This window comes from Sycon ciliatum, chromosome 7 (genome assembly GCF_964019385.1).
Source record: "Sycon ciliatum chromosome 7, ocSycCili1.1, whole genome shotgun sequence".
NCBI lineage: Eukaryota > Metazoa > Porifera > Calcarea > Leucosolenida > Sycettidae > Sycon > Sycon ciliatum.
This window is the reverse complement of record NC_088649.1, coordinates 18,893,688-18,915,995: the sequence shown is the minus strand read 5'-3', so window position 1 is coordinate 18,915,995 and position 22,308 is coordinate 18,893,688. Positions and strand designations below refer to the sequence as shown.

The 22,308-nt window shown below is 46.1% G+C and overlaps 1 protein-coding gene across 3 annotated transcripts in view; it reads left to right on the top strand.

The window, feature by feature from the left end:
* The window catches only part of LOC135821161 (tripartite motif-containing protein 2-like), a 274,795-nt gene that overhangs the window by 235,259 nt on the left and 17,228 nt on the right, over window positions 1-22,308 (top strand). For all 3 annotated transcript variants that reach the window (XM_065334230.1, XM_065334229.1, XM_065334228.1), the window contains 2 exons: window positions 1,755-1,892; window positions 15,821-15,961. In XM_065334230.1, coding sequence (XP_065190302.1) covers window positions 1,755-1,892; window positions 15,821-15,961 — 279 coding nt within the window. The remainder of the gene's footprint in view (window positions 1-1,754; window positions 1,893-15,820; window positions 15,962-22,308) is intronic.

Here is a 22,308-nt window from a genome sequence, read left to right as displayed (position 1 = left end):
ACACTGTACAGTGCTGGCCAAATAAATCCAACCTCATGAATAAAATAGCGTTGCTGGGTACTACGCCGCCCTAGCACTACACATACTGGTCTGTGCACTCGAACACTGCGCTACTTTATTCATGAGGTTGGATTTCCCTGAGCAGCACTGTACATGACAACAGAACCCACTGCAGGGTCAGCTCTGACTACGATCGAGCTGATTGCATGACTCGTACTGATTGATCTGCATGCTTCTCACTTGCACGTGTAAACATGTTCACTGAGTTTCGGCCCTAAAAAAATAAAATAAAAGTTTGGGTAACCTGGCGCCCCCCCCCCCCGACTTCCTACGCCACTGGCATGTATGTGTATTTGTGCTTGTGTGTGTGTGCATGTGTGTGTGTGTATATGTGTGTGCGTGTGTGTGTGTGTGTGTATGTGTGAGGGGTGGGCTCGCAGTGCATAAGTGCCAAGAGAGTGACAATTGTGACGACTGACCGCCTAGTGATGCTCATCTTGTTGCCGAGGTCCCAGTATGTACAGCCTACCAGCCTACTTTTAAGTCTACTGCTGGCCTCAAGCGCCATCGCTGTGGACCCCGCCCGAATCGCCCTACAGTGACTGATCGCCAGCACTTTGAACATCATTGCCCAGTCTGCAATCAACGCCAATTTCGGAGGCGACAGGACCTGGAGCGCCATTTAAAGCACTGCCTACCTCTCCCCTAACCTCTCTGACAGTACCTCCCTTTGGGGAGCGGCGTGGCCATTTCTGGCAGCTGTCAATAGTAGTAGTGTATGTGTGTGCATGCGTGTGTGTCTCATATAGTGCAGTTCTAAGTGCAGTCGATTTCCAATCGAGAGGTGGTGGGTTCGATTCACGAAGATTATGGTCCCACATGTCTTTCTTCTTTTTCTCAGACTCTTCCTGACTTTTCTTTCATTCTGCTGCGTGGTAACAACCAGTGCATGCCGGAGTATGCGGTGTGATGTTTGTGTGGGATAAAAAATGGTCAAAAGGTCAAAAGGCAAGTGTTTGTGTATCTGTGTATGTGCCAGCTAGTTCGGTTGGTGGGTACACTTATGCCTGATTGTGTTGGGTCTGTTGCCAACAGGCTCGGCTGCTTAAAGGTGTATTGTTGTATCTGCCACCTTTGTTGGTTTCAGGGTCCGTATACTTTCTATTTGAAGTATACATACCTGTTAACCATGGACTGCTTCTGGCTAGATTAACTCTTGTGTAATCAATGGTGCTAGGGACGCTTATATCAGATCCACTCTGACTTAGCCACCCACATTAGTAGCAAGTATTACCTTCACTGGGGGCAGGGGTAACTGCAGTTGGATCCCAGGACGGATACCCTGATGCCGTCAATCCTTTTTCTGCACCTTGTCCTCACCCACTTACTGAGGTGTGGTGAGCCCATAAGTGGGATCATTTTCAAGTCCACCCAGAGTTTTGGGGATTTCAGAGGGTGTCGGTCGTTGGGCGGTTCAATAGCCAGTTGAATCATCTTTCCAAGATTCCTTTTGAGTCTCTCTCCCTCTCCCGGGGAGACCCACGTGACCAGTTTTGGCAGTGAGCAACAAGTACAAGTATATATGTGTGTGTATATGTGTGTGTGTGTGTCTGTGTGTACGTGTGTGTCTGTGTGTACGTGTGTCTGTGTGTGTGCACACGTGAGAGAGCATGCGTGTGTCTGGGTATAAATGGGTATGGGTATGGTGTGTGTCTGGGTGTGTGATTGTGCCTATTTGCATGATCTACATGTAGGTGTTTACGAAAGGAGGAAGGCAGTTGAACAAGTTTGGTACTAAAGGAAGTGGACCAGGACAGTTCAACGGACCACAGGGTATTATCTCGTCCGACGGCAGATTGCTGGTTGTGGATATATACAATCACCGTATCCAGGTTAGGCTATTGTTCTAGGAGGATGTCCATGGCATAATGTGTGTGTGTGTGTGTGTTTGTGTACGTTTGTGGGTTTATGTGGGGGAGTTTATGTGCCTTTTTGTGTGTGTATATGTTGGACTCAGTAGAGCGTCCAGCCCCTATATGATGTCCAACCCCTATATAGAGTCCATTGGTCCAAAATCCACTGTACAGAGTCCAAACTTGGAATCAACTGTGAGCTCAAAGTTTAGATGGACATCACTCCCTGTATAGAGTCCAGCCAATTGGCTTCACCCTATATAGAGTCCATTGGTCCAAAATCAACTGTATGGAGTCCAAACTTTGAAATCAACTATAAGGAGTCTTTATGTGGACCACACTCCCTGTATAAAGTCCAGCCATATAGGCATCCCCTATCCAGAGTTCCAAATTAGACATAGGATCTGCTGTAAGCAGTGAATATTAACCAGAAAACGGCCTCTCCCTTTAATCCTTTACATCATTCACTTCTCAAGATAAAAAAATAAGTATTGAGGCGCCACTGCATCCACTTCATTACATGAAAAACCCTACAAACACCATCCTCAAATCAAGTGGTCTCTTCGCAGACGCTGCAATTACAATATCTCAATCATGTAGTGTTGCCAAATTATTGTGCACGCACACACACACATGCACACACACACACATGCGCACACACACAACGCCAAGAAAATACCTAGAAAAAAACAAGAATCGAAAGAGAATAATGTAGAGACAAGGGTTAATTATTTGTTTTCAAATTCTTGTGCGCGCGCACACACACACACAAACTTATACAACGCCAAGAAAACACCAAGAAAAGAGTAGAGACTCAATACACACGCAACTCCAACAGCCATGCAAACGTCCACCCATTTACACGTAAGGTCAAGAGGGATGTGTGTGGGTACAGTGAGGGCTGCGTCCCATCCGCCTGTGTGGATTCACAGGAAGTGTGAGTTACGAAGTCTGAAGAAAACGTTGAACGGTCTCTGCTTGGATGACGACTACACCATAGCTCAGTGGTTAGAGCATTGCTGGCTACAAGCGAGGGTCCCTGGTTCGAGTTCTCGTGGTGACAGTCAATTTTCTTCAGACTTTTCCCGTTTGTCTCTTTCCCTCAAAACCAGTTAATATTTTATGACTTGGGGCTCCCCGCGTGCTAGTTTGTACGTGAAGTGTGTGGGTAAAGTGAGGGCTGCGTCCCACCCGCCTGTGTGGATTCACAGGAAGTGTGAGTTACGAAGTCTGAAGAAAACGTTAAACGGTCTCTGCTTGGATGACGACTACACCATAGCTCAGTGGTTAGAGCATCGCTGGCTACAAGCGAGGGTCCCTGGTTCGAGTCCTGGTGGTGACAGTCAATTTTTTCTTCAGACTTTTCCCGTTTGTCTCTTTCCCTCAAAACCAGTTAATGGATAACAAATAATTATACGAAACGAATGCATACGTGGGCGGATGAACGCACGTTTACATACATGTAGCAGTGTAAGAGAATAACATAGTGCAGTAGTCAGCATAATACTAGCACATCCTGAGAGTGCAATAGCAAGTTTCACGATTGCTCATGGCCATGCAAATGTTCAGCAGCACTCAGTTCCGCAAGCTTCTGAAGATCAGCACACCTGCAACAAATAGATAGCACAAGGATACGCTTATTACCGTAATGATGCGTGGGAGCACACAACTACCAAGTTCTCAACGAATGTGATGCTCAATGAAAATCCATCCACTCAAAGACCTGTGAACAGGTGACGGTGGGGACAATAATCTATTAGTAATACGAGGAATAAGATCGTTTGTGCACACTCAAGACGCACAGACACACCACCATACATGTAGTGTACACAGTGTTTCACTTCACTGCAACTAAATTGAAAATTAATGAGATGATTTGAACAAATCTGTACAGCGTTGCCGTCAGTCAGTCTTCCCCAAGATGGAAATGCAATGATTTGTTGACATGAGGCAGTTTCACTGACACAATGTCATGTTTGTGACATCAAAACGGTTACTTCATGGAATACGAGTACATGTATTAGCTTGAGAAGCTTTTTCTTGTCATCGGCATACAAGAAATCCTCCTCCTACTACTACCGTACACTGACACTGCGTTTGTGGATCCCATTGTATTTGACATCATACTAGAGCCTAGTAGTAGAGGAAGAGTGTCGTGGAGTTCACATAATTATCACAGGGATAAAAATACTTTTTCTGATGAAATAAAATAATAATTGATGATAGCTAGACGATCGTATACGATTGATGCAAAGTCCTTGCAGTCCTTGAGGAATATTACGAAGTGGTTCATTACTTTTATGGCATTCATTCAAGGAACATCAAACAAAAACGCGATACGATCCTTGAAAATGGAAAAAATTCAAGCATAACGACAGAACGGCAGACCAATCGAAACGAGTAGAAGCTTCCTTACCTCAGTCATCGGCCTGCGATGTAGTTGGACAGCCTTTTGACACGGTGCTACAGGCAGCTCTTGTCCAGTCAAACAGGGTATCCTTGTGGCGTCGAACGAAAGAGAGTGTCAGTGTATCTGACTCATCAGATTGGAACTGTGCTGAACTTTTCTCGTTCTCCGCTTTCTGCTTTCATCCCTCCCTCTGGTGAAACCGTTCAAACGCCTTCCTGGCCGCAATGGCCAGCCAAACAGGGGATCCTTGTGGCGTCGAACGAAAGAGAGCGTCAGTGTACCTGACTCGTCAGATTTGACCTGTGCTGAACTGTTCTGCAATTTCTGCTTTCATCCCGTGCACGGATGAAACGTCTTCAGAGAACCACAAGACGCTTTCCAGATTTGATTTTGAGCGTCTCCTTATCCTCCTTGGTTACCTCGAGACAGATTACTGTCAGCAACTGCACAGCAGAACTGGCAGCCATGGCTGAAGTGAAGAAAGGAATGCGCTGCCATGAGGCAAGCAAAACTGAAAAGGTGTTTTCTCTTTCGGGCACACCACACAGGACGGCGTGACTGGATAAACTGGACTCCTGGACCGTGAATAGGGGACTTGTAGAAAAAGTGTACTCCTGATAGGGGATTGCGCGGCAGGATGAAGCTGATCGAAACTGAGTGGACTCCTGGACTCTGTATATTGGTTTTTGGACCAATGGACTCTATATAGGGTGCTGGACATCATATAGTGCATGGGCTCTATACTGAGTCCTACATATAGATTCTTGGTTGGAGAAAAGCAATTCAGCACACGAATCACAGAAGCCATACAGTTTCAAGTCTTTCGACTAGGCCTTTCGTGACATTACTTTTCAAGTCGAATACAATGGTGATAATGTAGTATCCCTGCCTGGCTAATACGGAACTAATACGGAACTAATACGGAACTAATACGGAACTAATACGGAACTTTACCTGATGGATATTTAGTGTGTCTCCGTATGTAAGCGTATGGCATCTGCTGCATAAAAGCTGCTGCGCATTTCTGTTTAGATTAGATTTTATAGCAACGACAAAGCCGAGAAGAAGAAGTTTCAACCTCTAGGTGTGCACCAGAGAGAAAGTTATTTATTTGCCGTTTCTTCTTTTACTAATAATTATATCCCCGGTGTGTACCTGAGAGAAGTAGAATAAAGCTTACTCTTGTTGATTGCACCGCGCCAACCACTCGGCCACCTGTTACATTGGTGGCAGCGGTGTGTTTTTGGAAAATAAAACAACGTGATTCTACCGCAGGCCCCCATGCCTCAACCCGCTGCAGCTAGATCAGAATCATGTTTCTTGCCTTCCTGGGCCTGGTCCTGCTTATTAGCCTGCAGCACAGTCAGGGTGCTATCGTGGATCACCCTTCTCTCCGCACGGCATCCACTGGAGACTCCGATGGCGATTCCAAGCGACCCGCTACCTACATGTATACTACCGGTGGTGATGGCGAAGCTGATGAGGACGACCACATGCAGGCTGCTGCCCAAGACAAGGAGGGTATTCCCCAAGACCAGCAGCGTTTGATTTTCGCCGGCACGCAGTCGGAAGCAGGAGGCCACTCTTCACTTGGTACTTCGCCTCCGTGGTGGGATGCAGATTTTCGTCAACACTCTTCCTGGCTAGACCATCACTCTTTACGTCCCGCAAAGCGATGCTATCGACAATATGAAGACAACGATTCAAGACGAGGAGGGAGGTCATTTGTCTGACGCCGAGCTAGCCGCTCAGTGTGACCGGCTCAACCAAGATGAAGATAAAACCTGGCTTGCCCTCCGCCGTAGCTCCAGCCGCCGCGGTGGTTACTAACGCTGATTCCAGGTATGGCATTTTCTTTCCTGTCTTCCTTCAGTCTCCCTGTTCTCTTCAGTCTTCCTTTATGCGAGTGTGTGAATCCAGTTTAGATTGGTAGGCGTCTGATCATGGTGAGCCACGGTTTACCTAAGTAACCTGGTGAGAGAAGTGTGTGAGAATCCCCTTTTTACACTCCAGGTGTGTACCGGAGTAAGTCCCCACGATGCAGTGCATTTTTTGAAATTGTGAACTTCCTGGCAGTTTGAGCCCGCGATAAGCAGAAATGTGGCTGTCTTTCACGTCCTGTTTGGAGGACCATTCTTTCCCTTTTGACCCCGAGAGATCGTGTGAACCTGGTGCGCTTTTACTTCTATGTTATGATTTGTTATCAGTTCATTTCTTCTGTCTACTCTAAACGTTATCATTTCGGATATAATTTGCCATCTTCCGGTTGACGCTGTGTTCATAACATTTCGCTAATTTTTGAAAATCACGAGGGCATGATTATCTGTAGGAAGGGATGGTGTAGTATCCCTGCCTGACTAATATGGAACTAATACGGAACTAATACGGAACTTTACCTGATGTTTATTTAGTGAATCTCCGTATGTAAGCGTATGGTGTCGGCTGCATAAAAGCTGCTGCGCATTTCTGTTTAGATTAGATTTTATAGCAACGACAAAGCCGAGAAGAAGAAGTATTCAACCTCCAGATGTGCACCGGAGAGATAATCCTATTTATTTGCCGCTTCTTTTTTTACCAATAATTATATCCCAGGTGTGTACCTGAGAGAAGAAGAATAAAAGCTAACTCTTGTTGATTGCACCGCGCCTACCACTCGGCTACCTGTTACAATAAACAAGGTAGCAAGCATGTCCTTATTGCCAGCACTTTGGCGGTCAGAACATTAACAAAATAGCACTTTAATGGATAGCGATTGTGACCCCAACTACATGTTTACCGGTCAGAGCATTGACTAAATAGCACTAAGAGACAGTGCTAGTAAAAAATAATTAAACAGTGACAACTTTTGCACAATAATTCTTGTGCGCATACAGTTCAAATATGCACATGACACTCATTGCAAACATGGCACTCCTTGTCACTGTTCATTTTTTTTGGTATTGAGATTTTCTGTCATAATATTATGTAAGCAAATTTACTTTGCCCGTACAAGAGACTTGTTTCACTTTACTACTCAAGCGGATGTGCTCAACAAATCTCACCTTGCTGTTCTGGAGGCAGTGTACATTGCAAAGCTGAAGCCTGAACTGTGTGTGCGATAGAAGCATTTTCGAAAGTTCTCACTGTTTTGACATTGTAGTACTGTGGTCCCCATTGTTGTTTGATACTAGTAATATTTTATTGTTTCACTATTTAGTTGATACCACTAGCGCTGTCTACTAAAGTGCTATTTGGTCAATACTCTGACCACCAAATATGAGGTGCAGTGGCGGGTTTAGGTCGGGGGGGGGGGCGCACGCTGTAGTGATGTAATCACGTACAGATGTATAGTGTGCGCATGTGTGCATGCTTGCAGGAGAGCACTCACAGAGCTTGAAGACGAAGCCTGCAATGGCTACCTCCAGACTTGTATTGTTGTAGTGTTGTCCATCTACATTGGCGCAGTGAACAGGTCAAGATGACAACGGAGGGCAGAGTGCCCAAGGATTTTGTAACCAATTACGCCGGCGACATCGGGGCCAATTTTGAGCTTTGGCTCGAGGATGTCAATGAATACTTAGCAATTTGTAATGTTTCCACTGCTGCTGACAAAAAGCGTTTATTTTTGAATTTGGCCGGACTCTCAGTTCGCAAAGTTGTGAAGGGTCTGGTTATTCCTTCTCCGCCAGCAAATGATGATGGTTCTCCTGGAGATGAATACGTAGCACTGACGGACGCCGTTCTGGACCACTTCCGTCCCACCATCAATACGACATCAGAACGTCACAAATTCTGGCAGCTCAAACAAGGGCCGGAGGAATCCGTCTCCACCTACGTTGGCCGTTTACGAGAGAGAGTGGTCTTATGTAAATTCTGGGCGACGGATGTGGACAGCGTGGTAAACTCCCAGGTAGGAGACCAGTTGGTTGCAGGTTTGAAATCCCCCGAAGTTCGTCGTGAGTTTCTCAAGGAGTCCAGACTCACCCTCGCAGATGCCATCACCAAACCAGTGGCACTGGAGACATTCTATGCGGAGAGTAAGCTGTATGATCCGCCGGCAGAGCCTGCCAATCAGGTTAGCTCAGTGGCTGCCGTTAGTGCGACTAGACAGCAACGCAGACAGCCACTTACAGTGTCTGGTTCGTGCAAGTACTGTGGCCGTACCCATGTTATGGGAAAGTCGTTTTGCCCTGCAGCCAACATCCGCTGTCGCAGTTGTAGCAAAATCGGACATTTTGCGGCCGTATGTCAGTCGCAACGCTCTGGATTAGATGCTATCGCCGTCGACGAGGAGCCCGCCGACCTAGCTGACCAGGCTCATTTGGTTTATGACACCGTGTACTTGGCTGAGCAGACCGGGTCACACCGCCAGTTCCTCGCATCGCTATTAGTGGATGGCAAGGAGTGTCAAGGTTTGCTGGATACCGGTGCAAGCCGTACTATTCTCACCGATGACAATGTCCGGCCTACACGCAGCAGTAATCGTGTCCTCAAGGCGTACACAGGCGGGGAGATTGCAACTTTAGGCATGGCTGATGTAACCATCGCATCTCCTACGCGTACCATGTCTTGTAGTTGTTTTGTTGTACCCCATGGGAAACATCGTATTCTGTTCGGCCAGGACGTTATCTCTGAACTTGAGCTGTTGGTTCCAGCGCACCTGGTGGACACTGGCAATTTAGTTGAAACCGCGCCAATTTCCATCTCTGTGGACGCTGAAGCTTGGCCGGTGGCTAAACCAGCACGACGTCCCCCATTCAGCGCCAAGGCTGACATTGAACAACAACTGCATCGTCTTGTCAAGGCAGACATCATCGAGCCAGTTAAGGAAGCGTCTGGATGGGTATCGCCGATCGTCCTAGTACGTAAGTCAAACGGCACCTTGCGTTTATGTGTTGACTATCGGCAGTTGAACAAGTCTATTGTTAGAGAGCGACATTCATTGCCAACCATTGATGAAATTACTGCTGAGCTTGCGAGAGCGGAGGTTTTCTCGGTTTTGGATGCAGAGTCTGGTTTTCACGAGCTCTTGCTTGACGACCAATCCCGACTGCTTACCACGTTTAGCACACACTGTGGTCTCTATCGTTTCAAACGACTGCCACTTGGCATATCCTGTGCTCCCGAGATATTTCAGCGTGTTGTTACCGATCTCCTTTCGGGTTTACCTGGTGTTGTTGTCTATATAGATGACGTCTTGGTGTATGGTCGCAACCGGGCGGAACACGACGCACGGCTCGCTAGTGTTTTGGAATTACTCAAAGCTGCTAATCTCTGCCTCAACTGGGGCAAGTGTCGCACTCGACTGACATGTGTCAAGTATCTCGGCCATGTCCTGACGAAGCAAGGTGTTCAACCCAACACATGCAAACTTCAAGATATCAGTGAACTGTCGGAGCCCACGTGCCTCGCCGACGTTCAGCGTTTTCTCGGGATGGTCACCTATCTGGGCATGTTTGTTCCTCAGCTGTCTCAAGTAACTGAGCCACTTTGTTCGATCGTCAAGCAGCCACAGCCATTTGTAGCTACTGAGAGCCTGATTGCGGCATTCAACGCAGTGAAGCAGGCAGTCGCTTCATCTCTGCAGACATTGCCGTACTTCCGCCCATCTCCAGATGTTCATACGGCTGTCAGCTGCGATGCTTCGCCTCAAGGTTTGGGCGCTATCCTCTGGCAGAACGATGACAAGGGCCAGTGGGTGCTAGTCACTTATGCTAGCCGATCATTGACTGATGTGGAGACACGCTATTTGCAGATGGAGCGTGAAATGTTGGATGTGGTATTCGCTTTAACTCGTTTCCGGCAGTACGTTCTAGGCCGGGATGTGGACGTCTTCACGAATCACAGACCACTGCTTCATGTAGTTCAGAAGCCGTTGGATGATGTCCCACCACGTCTCCAGCTTTGGCTAGTCTCTCTGATGCCGTATTTGTACTCACTCAAGTACATCCCAGGAAAGCAAGTGTTGTGCGTTGAGGCTTTGTCTCGTGCTCCGCTGAAGACCACTGTCTCGTCTCCAGCTGAGTCCGTCATTGAATGAGTACGTCAACATGGTTCTTGAGGCAGCACCAGTCAACCTTGAGAAGATCCGCCAAGCCACTCAAGACGATGCAACGCTCCACAGTGTCCTGCAGCGTGTGCTCACCTCATCCTGGCACGATGCCTCACCCGCTGAGCAGCCGCACTATCTCGTCAGAGATCAACTCACAGCAGCTGACGGTGTGTTGCTAACGTCGGCAACTGTTGTGATACCAGAAGGGCTACGCCATTCCGTCCAGCGTTGGCTAGTCTCTCTGATGCATTAGCATTAGCTCATGAGGGACACCCGGGCCAGGAAGCCTTTCAAGAGCCCCACTGGCAGAGGGTTTGGTGGCCAGGGCTCACCAAGGACGCTAGTCTGTATGTGGAACGTTGCTCCGAGTGTTGGCAACGTCGCACAAACAGTCCGCAAGATCTTCTCCCCACTGAGATTGAAGGCGTGTGGGAGAAGCTGGCAATCGACCTGGTATCTATTTTGGGCCACTCTGTTCTCTCCCTCATTGATTATGGCTCCCGGTACCCTATCCTCAAGGTTCTGTCCTCTACAACCACTACAGCTATAGTGGACGAGCTAGATGAAGTGTTTGCCCTATTTGGTCTTCCGTCTGTACTGGTTTCGGATAACGGGCCACAGTTTGTGTCGGAGCAGATGACCACTTTCTCGCAGCGGCTGGGCATTCGTCACATCCACTCCAGCCGACGTTATCCACGTTCCAATGGCATGATGGAACGACTCCATCGTCTCGTCAAGGAAAGAATGGTGGCACTGAAGGCTCATTTACCTCTCCGTCGACGACTGAACTAGGTTCTGTTCGACGTCCGACATTCTCGACACCGCATGTTGGGAACCTCTCGGAGCGAGGCTCTGTTCTCTCGCCCATTGCGTAGCTGAGTTCCTACCATGATCTCTCCTCGCATTGTCAACCCCAGCATCCAGCTGAGAGCCAAGGTCACAATGGCACGTGATCATGACGCTCATCGGGGAGTGAAGGCCTTGCCACATCTGCAGGCGGGCAAGCGGGTGATCCTCGATGACGGATACAATGATCCAGCCAAGCCGTGGACCGTGGTGGGGCAGTAAGGGCGCGCTCACACTGCGACCAAAACCAGCGTCCATGCAGCCATGCGGCCAAGTTGCATGGCAACGGCATGAACTTGACCAAAACGTCGCGGCCACGTTTCAAATCGTGACCGCGACCTCCGGAGGGGGGTGCCACGACTTGGCGGCAACATGATCGTAGACGTGAAGCGTATTTGTGTACAACCTGGCCTGAAGTATGTTCAATTTCTCAAATTCCGGTGTGTTGATTCATGAAAATCGGCGGTTGTCGATGTCACCTCGACATTTGCACATTTTTTTAAATTTTGTAGTTGTGGTCCTGCACGCACGCACCGCCATATATGCATTCTTTGCCCTTTTCGGACGATGTCGATTTTGTTTTTGTAGTTGCTTCGTTGTGATCGGGTGAGAGACCAATTTCTACAGTGTACTCGTTCAATACGATGGCAGCTTGGTCTGGCTTTTCGGTTTCGGAAATCATCTTTCTCTACTTTTCTGCGATGATGGAATGCCATACCTCAAGACATTTCAGTTACATATCATCGGAAAATACAGTTCTCATCTTGGCAACAGACAAAAGAAACCACTACCGGAATTTCCACTGCACTGGCACTTGCTCTGACCACGAGGTCAGGAAAGCGAAAGCGCTTGGATGTCAGCGGCAGTCCCTCAAGAGTCCAAACCTACCTGATTGTATGAATTATTTTCGTCGACTTCAAGAATACGAGCCACGAGGCACTTCCTCCAACATGCAACATGCGAAAAATTACATCCAAAACGGGCCACAACTTTATTAGGAAACGCACGAACTCTTTTGGATACGAACCGCAATTCGTAAAGTTTATGTGACAAGTTCACGTCTACGCGTGTACGAGGCCTAGTGTGAGCACGACTGCCACGTTTCTGCGTTTTGCTGACGCATGGACGCGTGCTCATGGTCGCAGTGTGAGCGCGCCCTTAGGGAGGCAAGTGGGAGTAACCGATGGTGTCCGGATTCTGCTTCGTAACCGCCAACATGTCAGAGAATGGGTATCACCTGCTGCTGCATTGTCTGATTGGCCTGAGTTTGTTGCCTCCGTACCCAAGTCACCGCTGTCCACGCCTCCGGTTAGTGTTCCGGTTCCGACTAGCCCGGCCGCACCACAATCGGCGACAGGTAGTGAGCCATTGGTGCCAGCATCAACGGAAGCTGTGGCCCCTCTCACCCGTACTGCACTTGCTGACGCCTCATCCGCGTGTTCTTCACCTCGTCCAGTTTCTCCTAGCGATGTCTGCAGGGATCAGACCAGTCCACCAGCCAGTGAGTCTCCCAAGCGATTTCATGATGGCATGAAAACCCGCTCTTGCCGTCAGGTAACCCTTACAGAGAAGGCCAGAGCGGCTTATGGATGACTGCTGCTGCTGTGGGACAGTGTGTCCATGGACACGTAGAGACCATTTTATCGTTTTTTTGCTGAAGGTTTTTTTGTTTTCTTCCTCCTTCCCTTTCCTTCGTTCACAGCCGCTTGTCGGTAGTATGTAGTGTGGGTGTGTTTTTTTTGCTTTTTTTCTCAGTGATTTGCAGCTTTGAAAGACTTGCGCATGGCATGCGCATTCGATTCGGTTTTTTCCTTCTTTTCTACTTTTTGTTTTTTTCTCTTCAATTAATTTGCTTTTCCTTCTTCACTATGTTCCTTTAATTTAATTTCTTCTTCTTTTTTTTACTTGAAGGGGGAGATGTAGTGATGGAATCATGTACATATGTATAGTGTGTGCATGCGTGCATGCTTGCAGTAGAGCACTCGCAGAGCTTGAAGGAAGACAGGAAAGAAAATGCCATATCTGGAATTAGCTCACACTGGCAATGTACATGGAGCTCCATCCTTTGAGACGCTAGCGCTATCTGTCATGGAGCCCAATCCTTAGAGACACGCTGGCTGCCATCATGACTGGCTAGTTGTGGCGGGCGACAGTAGCAGCGGAGCTGGGGCAGCGGCGGGTGACGGCGGGTGCTCCTTCAGATACACTAACTTGAGCCCTCCGCGAAACGTGGAGGAAAACTAAAACTAAAATTGACGGCTGCCACAAATGTGTAGCGGCCATTACGTAGAAAAACATGCAACTAGAGCAAAACTTTACCGCTGCCACCAATTTTGTAGCGCCATTGCTACCAATGTAAAACAGGTGGGGTCGAATCTGACAAAGTTGACTTTAACCACCGCTGCCACCAATTTTGTAGCGGGCCTGGAGGCAAAACAACCTGAAAACTCGAAACTAACTTTATTAACAATTCTGTCTCTCTCTCTAAACGGCAAAACTGCCTCTAGCAGTAAAACTCTGAACTCATTGTGAAAGATAAAATAAACGCAATTTATGGAAAATAATCACAACCAGCAACGTACTGTCATGCGACCGTTGTATGGTAGAACGAACGTCGTATTGAACAGTACGCTGAGCGTATACGCAAATGCTGAGCTTGTAGCGTGACCAATGGTGACCATCGCTACAATATTACATTATGGTGATAATGCAGATTAATGGGTGCACGCAGCTTCGGGCTACCGCTCAAGCTATGCTGCTATGTTTGATAGTGCTGTTGCTGTATGCTCATGCTTTGCTACTGACTACGATCGTGTGCACTTCACTTCAACGTGACCATGTCATCCATACAACATTGTGCATGCACGCGTGGTACTCTAGGTGACTGTACAGTCTACGTGTCACTCAACGTGTGGACGACGTCCGACGTGGCATTCACCAAGACTATTATAGCAATAAAAACTGCTTTATGGCAATTTTCTAAAAAAGGTTATTGTGTTCTTGTCCATGGACCCCGTCTAAAAGTAAGAAATTAACGAAATGTGATAGCCGAAAATTAAAATTTCACACAAAACCTCACAATAATCACAACACTTGAAATGCTGCTTTCCACACTGTAAACTTGTACTGCACCAACAATTGGCAACATGCAGTCATGCATCCATAGGAAAGAGGATCACGAGGGGAAAAGGTCTTCTACATGTAGCCTTTCATTCTGTGTGTGATTATTGTGAGGTTTTGTGTGAAATTTTAATTTTCGGCTATCACATTTCGTTAATTTCTTACTTTTTAGACGGGGTCCATGGACAAGAACACAATAACTTTTTTTAGAAAACTGCCATAAAGCAGTTTTTATTGCTATAATTTCTTTTGTTTTTTCTGTCACCAATCAATGGAATGCCCTATATCAGGGAGTCGTAAAATATTTTACGACTCCCTGCCAGTATATGCTATATCAATATGTAAATGATGGCCTTCACATCATATCAATACCGTATTATACGCATTGATGTGCAAGCCTTTTCTTGTAGAAAATGGCACTAGCACGTACATAATTATGTTCTTCTGCGAGGAAACATGTGAGTAGTGGTGGTAATACTTTTTTATTATTATACGGAGGTCATTCTGTGCATGTTGCTGTAGCAGAATTCCATGACTCTGTCATAAAGTTGCCTTGCCTTTCAGATATTTCAGATTTATGTGAGAAATGTAACCAGGTGCGTGTCGCAGATGTTTTTGTTGATTCTGTGTTTATAATGGTTTATAATCATGGGTTATCGTGATAAGGTCATCCTGCATCATATTGCACTGAAATCGTAATCCTGTTGATGTGGATACAACTTTTGGAAGTAGTTCAATGACTTCAAACTGTTAGTCCACGATTTTCTAAAACAACACAGCAAAGGAGGAACAATAAACATGTATTAAAATGTAAACAAATACATTGCCGAGTCCGACACCTTGTTCCAACAACTACACTGATCCTGAGGATAAAAGGGGCAAGGCTATGGTTGGAGGTACTGAGAGATAAACAAGGCACTCCATAATAATAAAATCTTACACATCTTTTGGTGAGTATGAATGATATCCAGTCGAACCTCTTTAGGACGAACACCAAGGGACCGATGGTATTTATTCTGTGAGTTTGTCTTAACCAATTTTATAACCAATGAATACAATTATTTCTCCAATAGACATACGAACGGATTTCTTCTACAGCGAAAGATTCTAAGCCACAACAACTCATTGACTAGTCTCGTTTGGAACAAATGAGTCACTAGAGAGATTCTGCCAAAACGAAAATGCGTACAAACTTTCGTTCTGCATGTACGTCATGAACAGAAGTGCGAAACTTCGCACGAAGTTTCGCAACTTTGGACGCGAAACCTGCAGGGAGCGCGAAAGGAACTGTCGTACACACTTTCGTGAGATCGGGTCATGGCGTACGTGCACTTGGGCCGCGCAAACTACGAAAATGTGCAGAACGCAAAGTTTATGCAAAAATTCGTACACACTTTCGCAAGGACTGTCGCGAAACTTCGTTCGAATTTTCGTTTTGCAGAACCTCTCTACTGAATGTTTCACAGTGTAGAGTTTTAAATGCATTTCGTTTTCATGCAGGTTTTCACTACTGATGGAAACTTCATTACCATGTTCGGATCAGAGGGAGAGTCAGATGGTCAGCTCAAGCACCCTCGGTACATTGCCGAGGATAGGCATGGTCACTTCTTGGTCACTGAGGAGTACAATCACCGTGTTCAAGTAAGCTGATTAGTGATTAGTTTGTCTTACCCTTTTGCTTCTAGCACTACTTCTGGTGCCAAGATACATAATACCCTGTTGCAAGAGTGTGAAGCTGTAACTACATTGCCTTTGGCCATTCTAGATTGAGAAGTCTCACCATGTGCTAGACTGGCAAGATGAAAAACCTTCTAATGAGGTGGATTGATGACACTCGAGCGATTGCTGAGTGAAATACATTCATTCGCAGTGTGGTTATTGTGACAATTAGAAACAAGAAACCAGTGATATACGGTTTCTTTTGGGCCAGGTCGAACACTTTCTTATCACCCTTCATACATATCCATGGGTTTATAGTGAACAAAAAAAAGGGAAATGAAAGCAATCTCTGGCGGAAAGCGGAGAACATCTTCAGCAAATCAACAAATCCTGGACTATGTGCACAATGACCCCTGTTGCATCTGCACGAATACACCACATTGCTGCAGTAGCTGTGGACCACGTGATGTGAGCTATGTCATCAAGGACCATGTCCATAAAGTTGTGCACTCTTGGGTGGTTTTAAGAGCTCCTGGGTGCCTAAGCCCTCTTGGGTGAGGTTTATTTTATCTATTTTAAAATTACAGTGCAACAAGGCCAATCAAGTCTTGTTTGTCGTTACCTCAAGTTTCATGCTTTCACAATCATCCGGCAACAATGCCTCCGTGGTGTTCAGCACTGTCAGCACACTAGGCCTCGACCAAAATAAAAAAAAATATATATATATGCTTGCGCATATTTCCGCATATTTTGTGAGACAGTTCATATTATGGCATATTGAGCGAACAAGGGAATATTGGAATGAAGCCAGCATATAATTCAAATATTCTGAAGAAAATGAGGAAAAAAATAAAAAAATAATATGGACAAAATGCGTTCAGAAATGCCTTTTATGGATGAATTTGGAATGGTTGAGGCGTTTGCTACATTTCCACATGGATGAACACTATCGCTACGATTGCTGGGGACACACCCCAGCCATACTATTCCGCATATGCTTTGATTTGCACCATAAGCATGATAACCGTGAAGCCAATGAATATGCCAAGGTTATAATTTTACTGAAATGATCTACACCTTCTGCTTATGTCGAGCATATTTTGGCATATTTTGGCATATCTTTTTGCATATCTTGCTAAGCCTTTGGCATATTATGGACGTTTTCCCTGATATGCGACGAGCATAATAATTATGCTCTTTTTTTAGCATAATTATTTGGTCGAGGCCTACAGCACACTGGGTGCATCGTCCGCTCTATATTTTAAATTAGGGACTCTTTGGGGTTTACTCTTGCTTCCAGTTCTTTTGAAGAATTGGCATTGCCAACGGCTACCAGCATTACCATGTTTGCCTGTGTTTCACCACTGTGCATAAAACTATTGATTTCTGTGTGCAATGTGATATCAGAAGCCGCACATAACACTCTAGAGCCTACACTATTCATAGACATATGAAGCTGTCAATACACATTTGCAGCATTTTGGCTGAACTGGAAACCCTGAAGAGATCTCTGCATCCGCCACTGTTTGCCTATAATGTAATACGAAAGTTGTTTTATCCTACACTAGATCAAACTCGCGTTCCTGATGACTTGATTCGACACTTGATTAATTCACAATTGCCATCTAGAACACACGACAAGTGCATGGAACCTTAGCCTCGGCAAATCTATTGATATTCTCCGCGGTTGGCTATCACCCTTCATTTCACATTCATCTGTCATTGGCAGTCGTTTGACGAGCCATGAAACGCTGAATAAATACAATACAAACAAATCTGCAAAAAAACACCAGTCACTGCTCAATACACAGGGCTTGGGGGAGTTTACCCCTCGTTAGTTGAGCTTGAGTAGGCTGAAGAAGAGTGGTCTTGAAGACTACAACTGTAAAAATATCTAGCTCTCCTTTGCAATCCAGACCACCACCAGATACGCACATTTATAGAAACACTCCATTTCCAGTACGACAAACACCTCTTGAACACCAGACACCAGTGTATGTCAGTATTACTCCTGGAAGGTGAGAACAGGCGTTGAGGAGTCTTGATCATTCACAACGCTGTCAACTCCAAACCAGCTAGTCAAACACTGTCAACTCCAAACCAGCTAGTCAAACGCTTGCACTGGGTACTGTATAGCAGGACATTTTCGGACGGAATTATTTTCGGACAAAGTCAAATTTCGACCTTTCGTACGGAATAATATTTTCGTACAGTAAAATAAAAAGGAAATTATCGTGTCCGTTCCCGAAGGGAACTCACGACGGCCGCTAACACCCGATAAACCCTAGGGTTTCGTACAGTGCTGCATGCTAAATACACGTGTTCGCAAGGAGTATGCATGTATAGTGTACATAATTTCACATGAACAAATTTTAGTATGGAATTAATTATAGTACAAAAGAGGCCGTTGTACGAAATCGTACGAAAATAAATTCCGTCCGAAAATTTCCTGCTATACAGTATATCAGTACGAAATAGTGTTAGCAACTTCGAAAATTATAGTGCAATAAAGTTGGTTGTAAGCCCAGCACAGCCTTGTAACAACCACATTATTAGTGTGACCATTCCGCAAACACATGTCACAGGTTGTACGAGTGAAAACAGGATTAAATCGTATTCATTTTGAAAGGATCGGGAGAACTTCAAAGTCAAAAGATAAGTCGGGGAAGTGAGCTGCCTGAAAAGAGAGAAAATGCCCGACCCACCAGGACTCGAACCCGGGACCAGCTTGCCTGTCATGAGCAAATCCTATTCAAATGAATTTTTGGTGGGAGTTTGCGATTGAACTTTAAGAGGGACTGTTTGGTGCTTGATCCTTCCGCTGATCCCGAGACCCATGGTTGGGGGAGGTAGGCCCAATTCACCAGCACGCTGTCCCGTTTTCCCGCTGTATTGTCATGTCTCCTCCTTGGTTCTGTCTTCCATTCCGTCTCAGCTGGATTGTGTATTTCAGAATAAAAAAATAAAAAATATACTGTCACGTAAAGATTCAAACCCTTGTCTTTTGATGAAAAATGTTGTTGTATCGAAGGTTGCAGTGCTGCAAATGTGGCTCTGAAACGAAAGACAAGCGGTGCTTGTCACCTGCGTCTTTAGCGGATTCATTGTTATCAGAAGAATTACCTTCACCTAGTTACGGTTCTTCTTGACTCGGGTTGGTTTTCTGATCGTTGACCCAAGGTGGTGGGTGCTGTTTTCGGCACAAGAGCTCATTTTGGTAATGTTCCCCACATGAAATGGACCAAGACTATGTACTTACATACAGAAAATTTAACACAAAATCCTTGTGGAAGACGTCAAAAGGACGGTATCTCAGTGCTGCCAACCTTCCGTATTTCCCGTATATGTACGGAAATTCACTGCTTTGTCTGCAGTACGGAAATTGACCGAAATTGTACGGAAAACCGAGGAGTGTGGATCAGCTGACTATGAACCAGTTGTTCTACAATTATGTAGACTACATGGCATGGTATTACATGTCATGTACATGACTATGTACATAATTGCATGCAGAGCACACAAAATTGCAGAGTAGACCTACTATCACGTTAAAAACAGTATTCCTGACTGCAACCTCGAGCCTCAGACAGTGACAAAGCTTTCAAGCGCTGTGTACGTGAGAGAGAGAGGGGCGGGGGGGAAAGAGAGAGATAGAGAGAGAGAGAGAGAGATTATTGTTAGTGGAACTCACATCAAGGCAGGCTGTTGCCCATCTAAACGCTTCCGTATCGGATGTCGCCGAAAAGCAAAACGTTTGGTCGAACGTTGTCGAAGCTGTAAATACAAATGGATGACTGCAGGGCACCAGGAGAGAGCTGGCCGCCGTCCTACACTAGGCTACAATTCACGTGACGCATTACTTCCTGTGACGAAGACCATGTTAGAGCATGTACGACTTTGCTGAGCACCCGGTACATGTGTATAAAGTACCCCGAAGACTAAAAATGTCGGGAAAAAATACATTATAAATAAATTTAATTATCAGTTTATGCGAATCAGTTTATGCGAAGCATTAACTGTAGTTAACAGTAACGTAACACCCTCTCAGCTGGCTCTCTTGTATAGGGTCCACGTTGCACTTGTTCCTTACCCATACCACAGCTGATACACTGGCCTTGTCACTAGTACTGTCTGTGCATGCGATCACGTGCACATGTTGCAAACACGACTGGGGGCTGCGCGCCCTTCACCGACGTCAGCTTAGCTTGGCAGCTGGCTCACTAAACTGCCTGTGCGTACCGATTTTTTTAACTCTCCAAAAACAACAAATAACTCCAAAGCACGAAAAAGGCCAAAAACTAAACTAAAAACATGTGCAATAACATGTTATTTAGAAAGACAGGGCAAGTGAATAATTAGTCAGTCCATTGTTCATGATGGTCTCCGACGGTTACGTCAGCAAGTAAGCCTCCGTCACTGCCAAAGCAGCGTGGGCTCCGAGGGTGCAAATTTCAAAGTAAAATGTATACGCCTACAACTGCGAATGCACATGATACATGATTTAAGAAGGCTGAAGGAAATCCTGCATCTAACAAATGCCATAACATGAGAGTAGTGCTCACCTTTCTTCTCAGCCAACAGAAAAGCAATGCGTTTGTACTGACGCTGGACCCATTCCGCCACTGGCTGACATGACCGCCGGAACAAAGGAGGCTTGCTCAACCTGCCTCACCCGCTCCTCATAGTGCCTTCTCTTTACTTTTTTGTGTCGCTGATACACAAAAGTATGTGGTGCAGATCGATTTGAGCGTGAGTGAGGGTTAAAAAGCCGTATATCAATAAGTGTAGGCTCAAAACGACTGCCCCACAAACCATTGGCAGCGACATCCAACCGGGCGCGGTCCTTCACATTCGCGGTCCGGTAGTGAAGACGCTCCCCCGTCAGTGGTCGCAGCAAGGGGTCGATGGACACACTGGTGCGCACCTCGTCCAGCAACTGGGCTGTGACGTCCGAATACCATTGTGTCTAATGGAGGGAAACCCTCCATAGGCGCACAACAGGGAATGCGCGACAGTTGCCTCTTGGCCGCAAGAGCAGTGTGACGGTACCCTGGCCCGTGTCCATCCGTAACGGAAGCAGGGTACGTCCCAGAACTCTCACTTTGATAAATTGAAATGATACTTCTTAAGAGAGCATGTCTGAGAAAACCAGAACATATGTGCAAATCGATCTCTCAGATTTCGCTCAAATTTTGCAGGTAGGTTTGCTTTGGGGTGTAGATCGACATTCCAAAGCCAGCACAAAATCTTTTGAAGGGAACCATGAAATTAGCATACCCCCTCAATATTGGCCCAATATTGGCACGATTTATGGGTCTACAAACGAGCTACGGCACAGCGTACAAGAACAAGCTACGAACAAAACTCCATCAAGTCAACATTACCTCACCTTAGAAGAGTTCTTGGGGCAGCACCACTTAGCCACTCCAGCATCCCGGAAGACGAGGGCAATCATCCCTTAACGCCACAAATGATCGTCTTGAAAATAGCCAAATTACAAGCGCTGATAAAACTTCGAGCTACGTCCTCAATTAGCAAACACTATACACCGGCAGATAGTAAAACACCTCTTCTAGCACTGAGGACATGTCCCCCATCATCCTTTTTGGGTTTTCTTGAAATAAACAATTTTGAATTTATCCACTCGACCATTCTGAAATACGTCCAAACTCATACCTGCGCAGGAAAGCTCGCCCCTCCGCGACGTCTAGTCAGCAATTTCTACTCCAACACCACTCCCAACGCTGCAGAACAAAGTGTATTGTTGACTCTGACAAGGAAAAGCAGCGGTGATTACTTGTCACTCCAAACGACAAGCTTCTCCTTGCGCCACCAACATTTTTCGGTGCAACAGTTGATGCAAAAGTGACTGAATTCTTGCGTGTAGTTTTTGGATTTTACTGCAAGAGGAATGATGAAATCACGTGCTTCGTGACACAAGAATGCCAGGTCTCGTAGATCACGGTTCAGCAGTTGTTCCGAGCCACCTTGATCAAGCACACCTGCACTTACATGGATCACCCGTTGATCAAGATCGGATCAAGTGCATCTTGATGTCCAGCTCAAGAGCACGCATGTCGTGTTGTAGGCCTTCCAGCCGGGACTTTCCCTCAACATGCAGCACACAGATTAGGGCGAGTAGGGTCAAATCACGTTGTTCATGACGTAAGAAATCTGCCATGTGGGCGCGCCACATATCCCATGCAACCAGTGACTGTGTAGGCCCGCGCTGGTCAACTCCGAACGACCTTGATGGCATGGACAACGGTCATTCCTTGCTGTTGCCGATCTACGTGGATCATCAGCATGTAAACTAGCCGTAGGTCAGT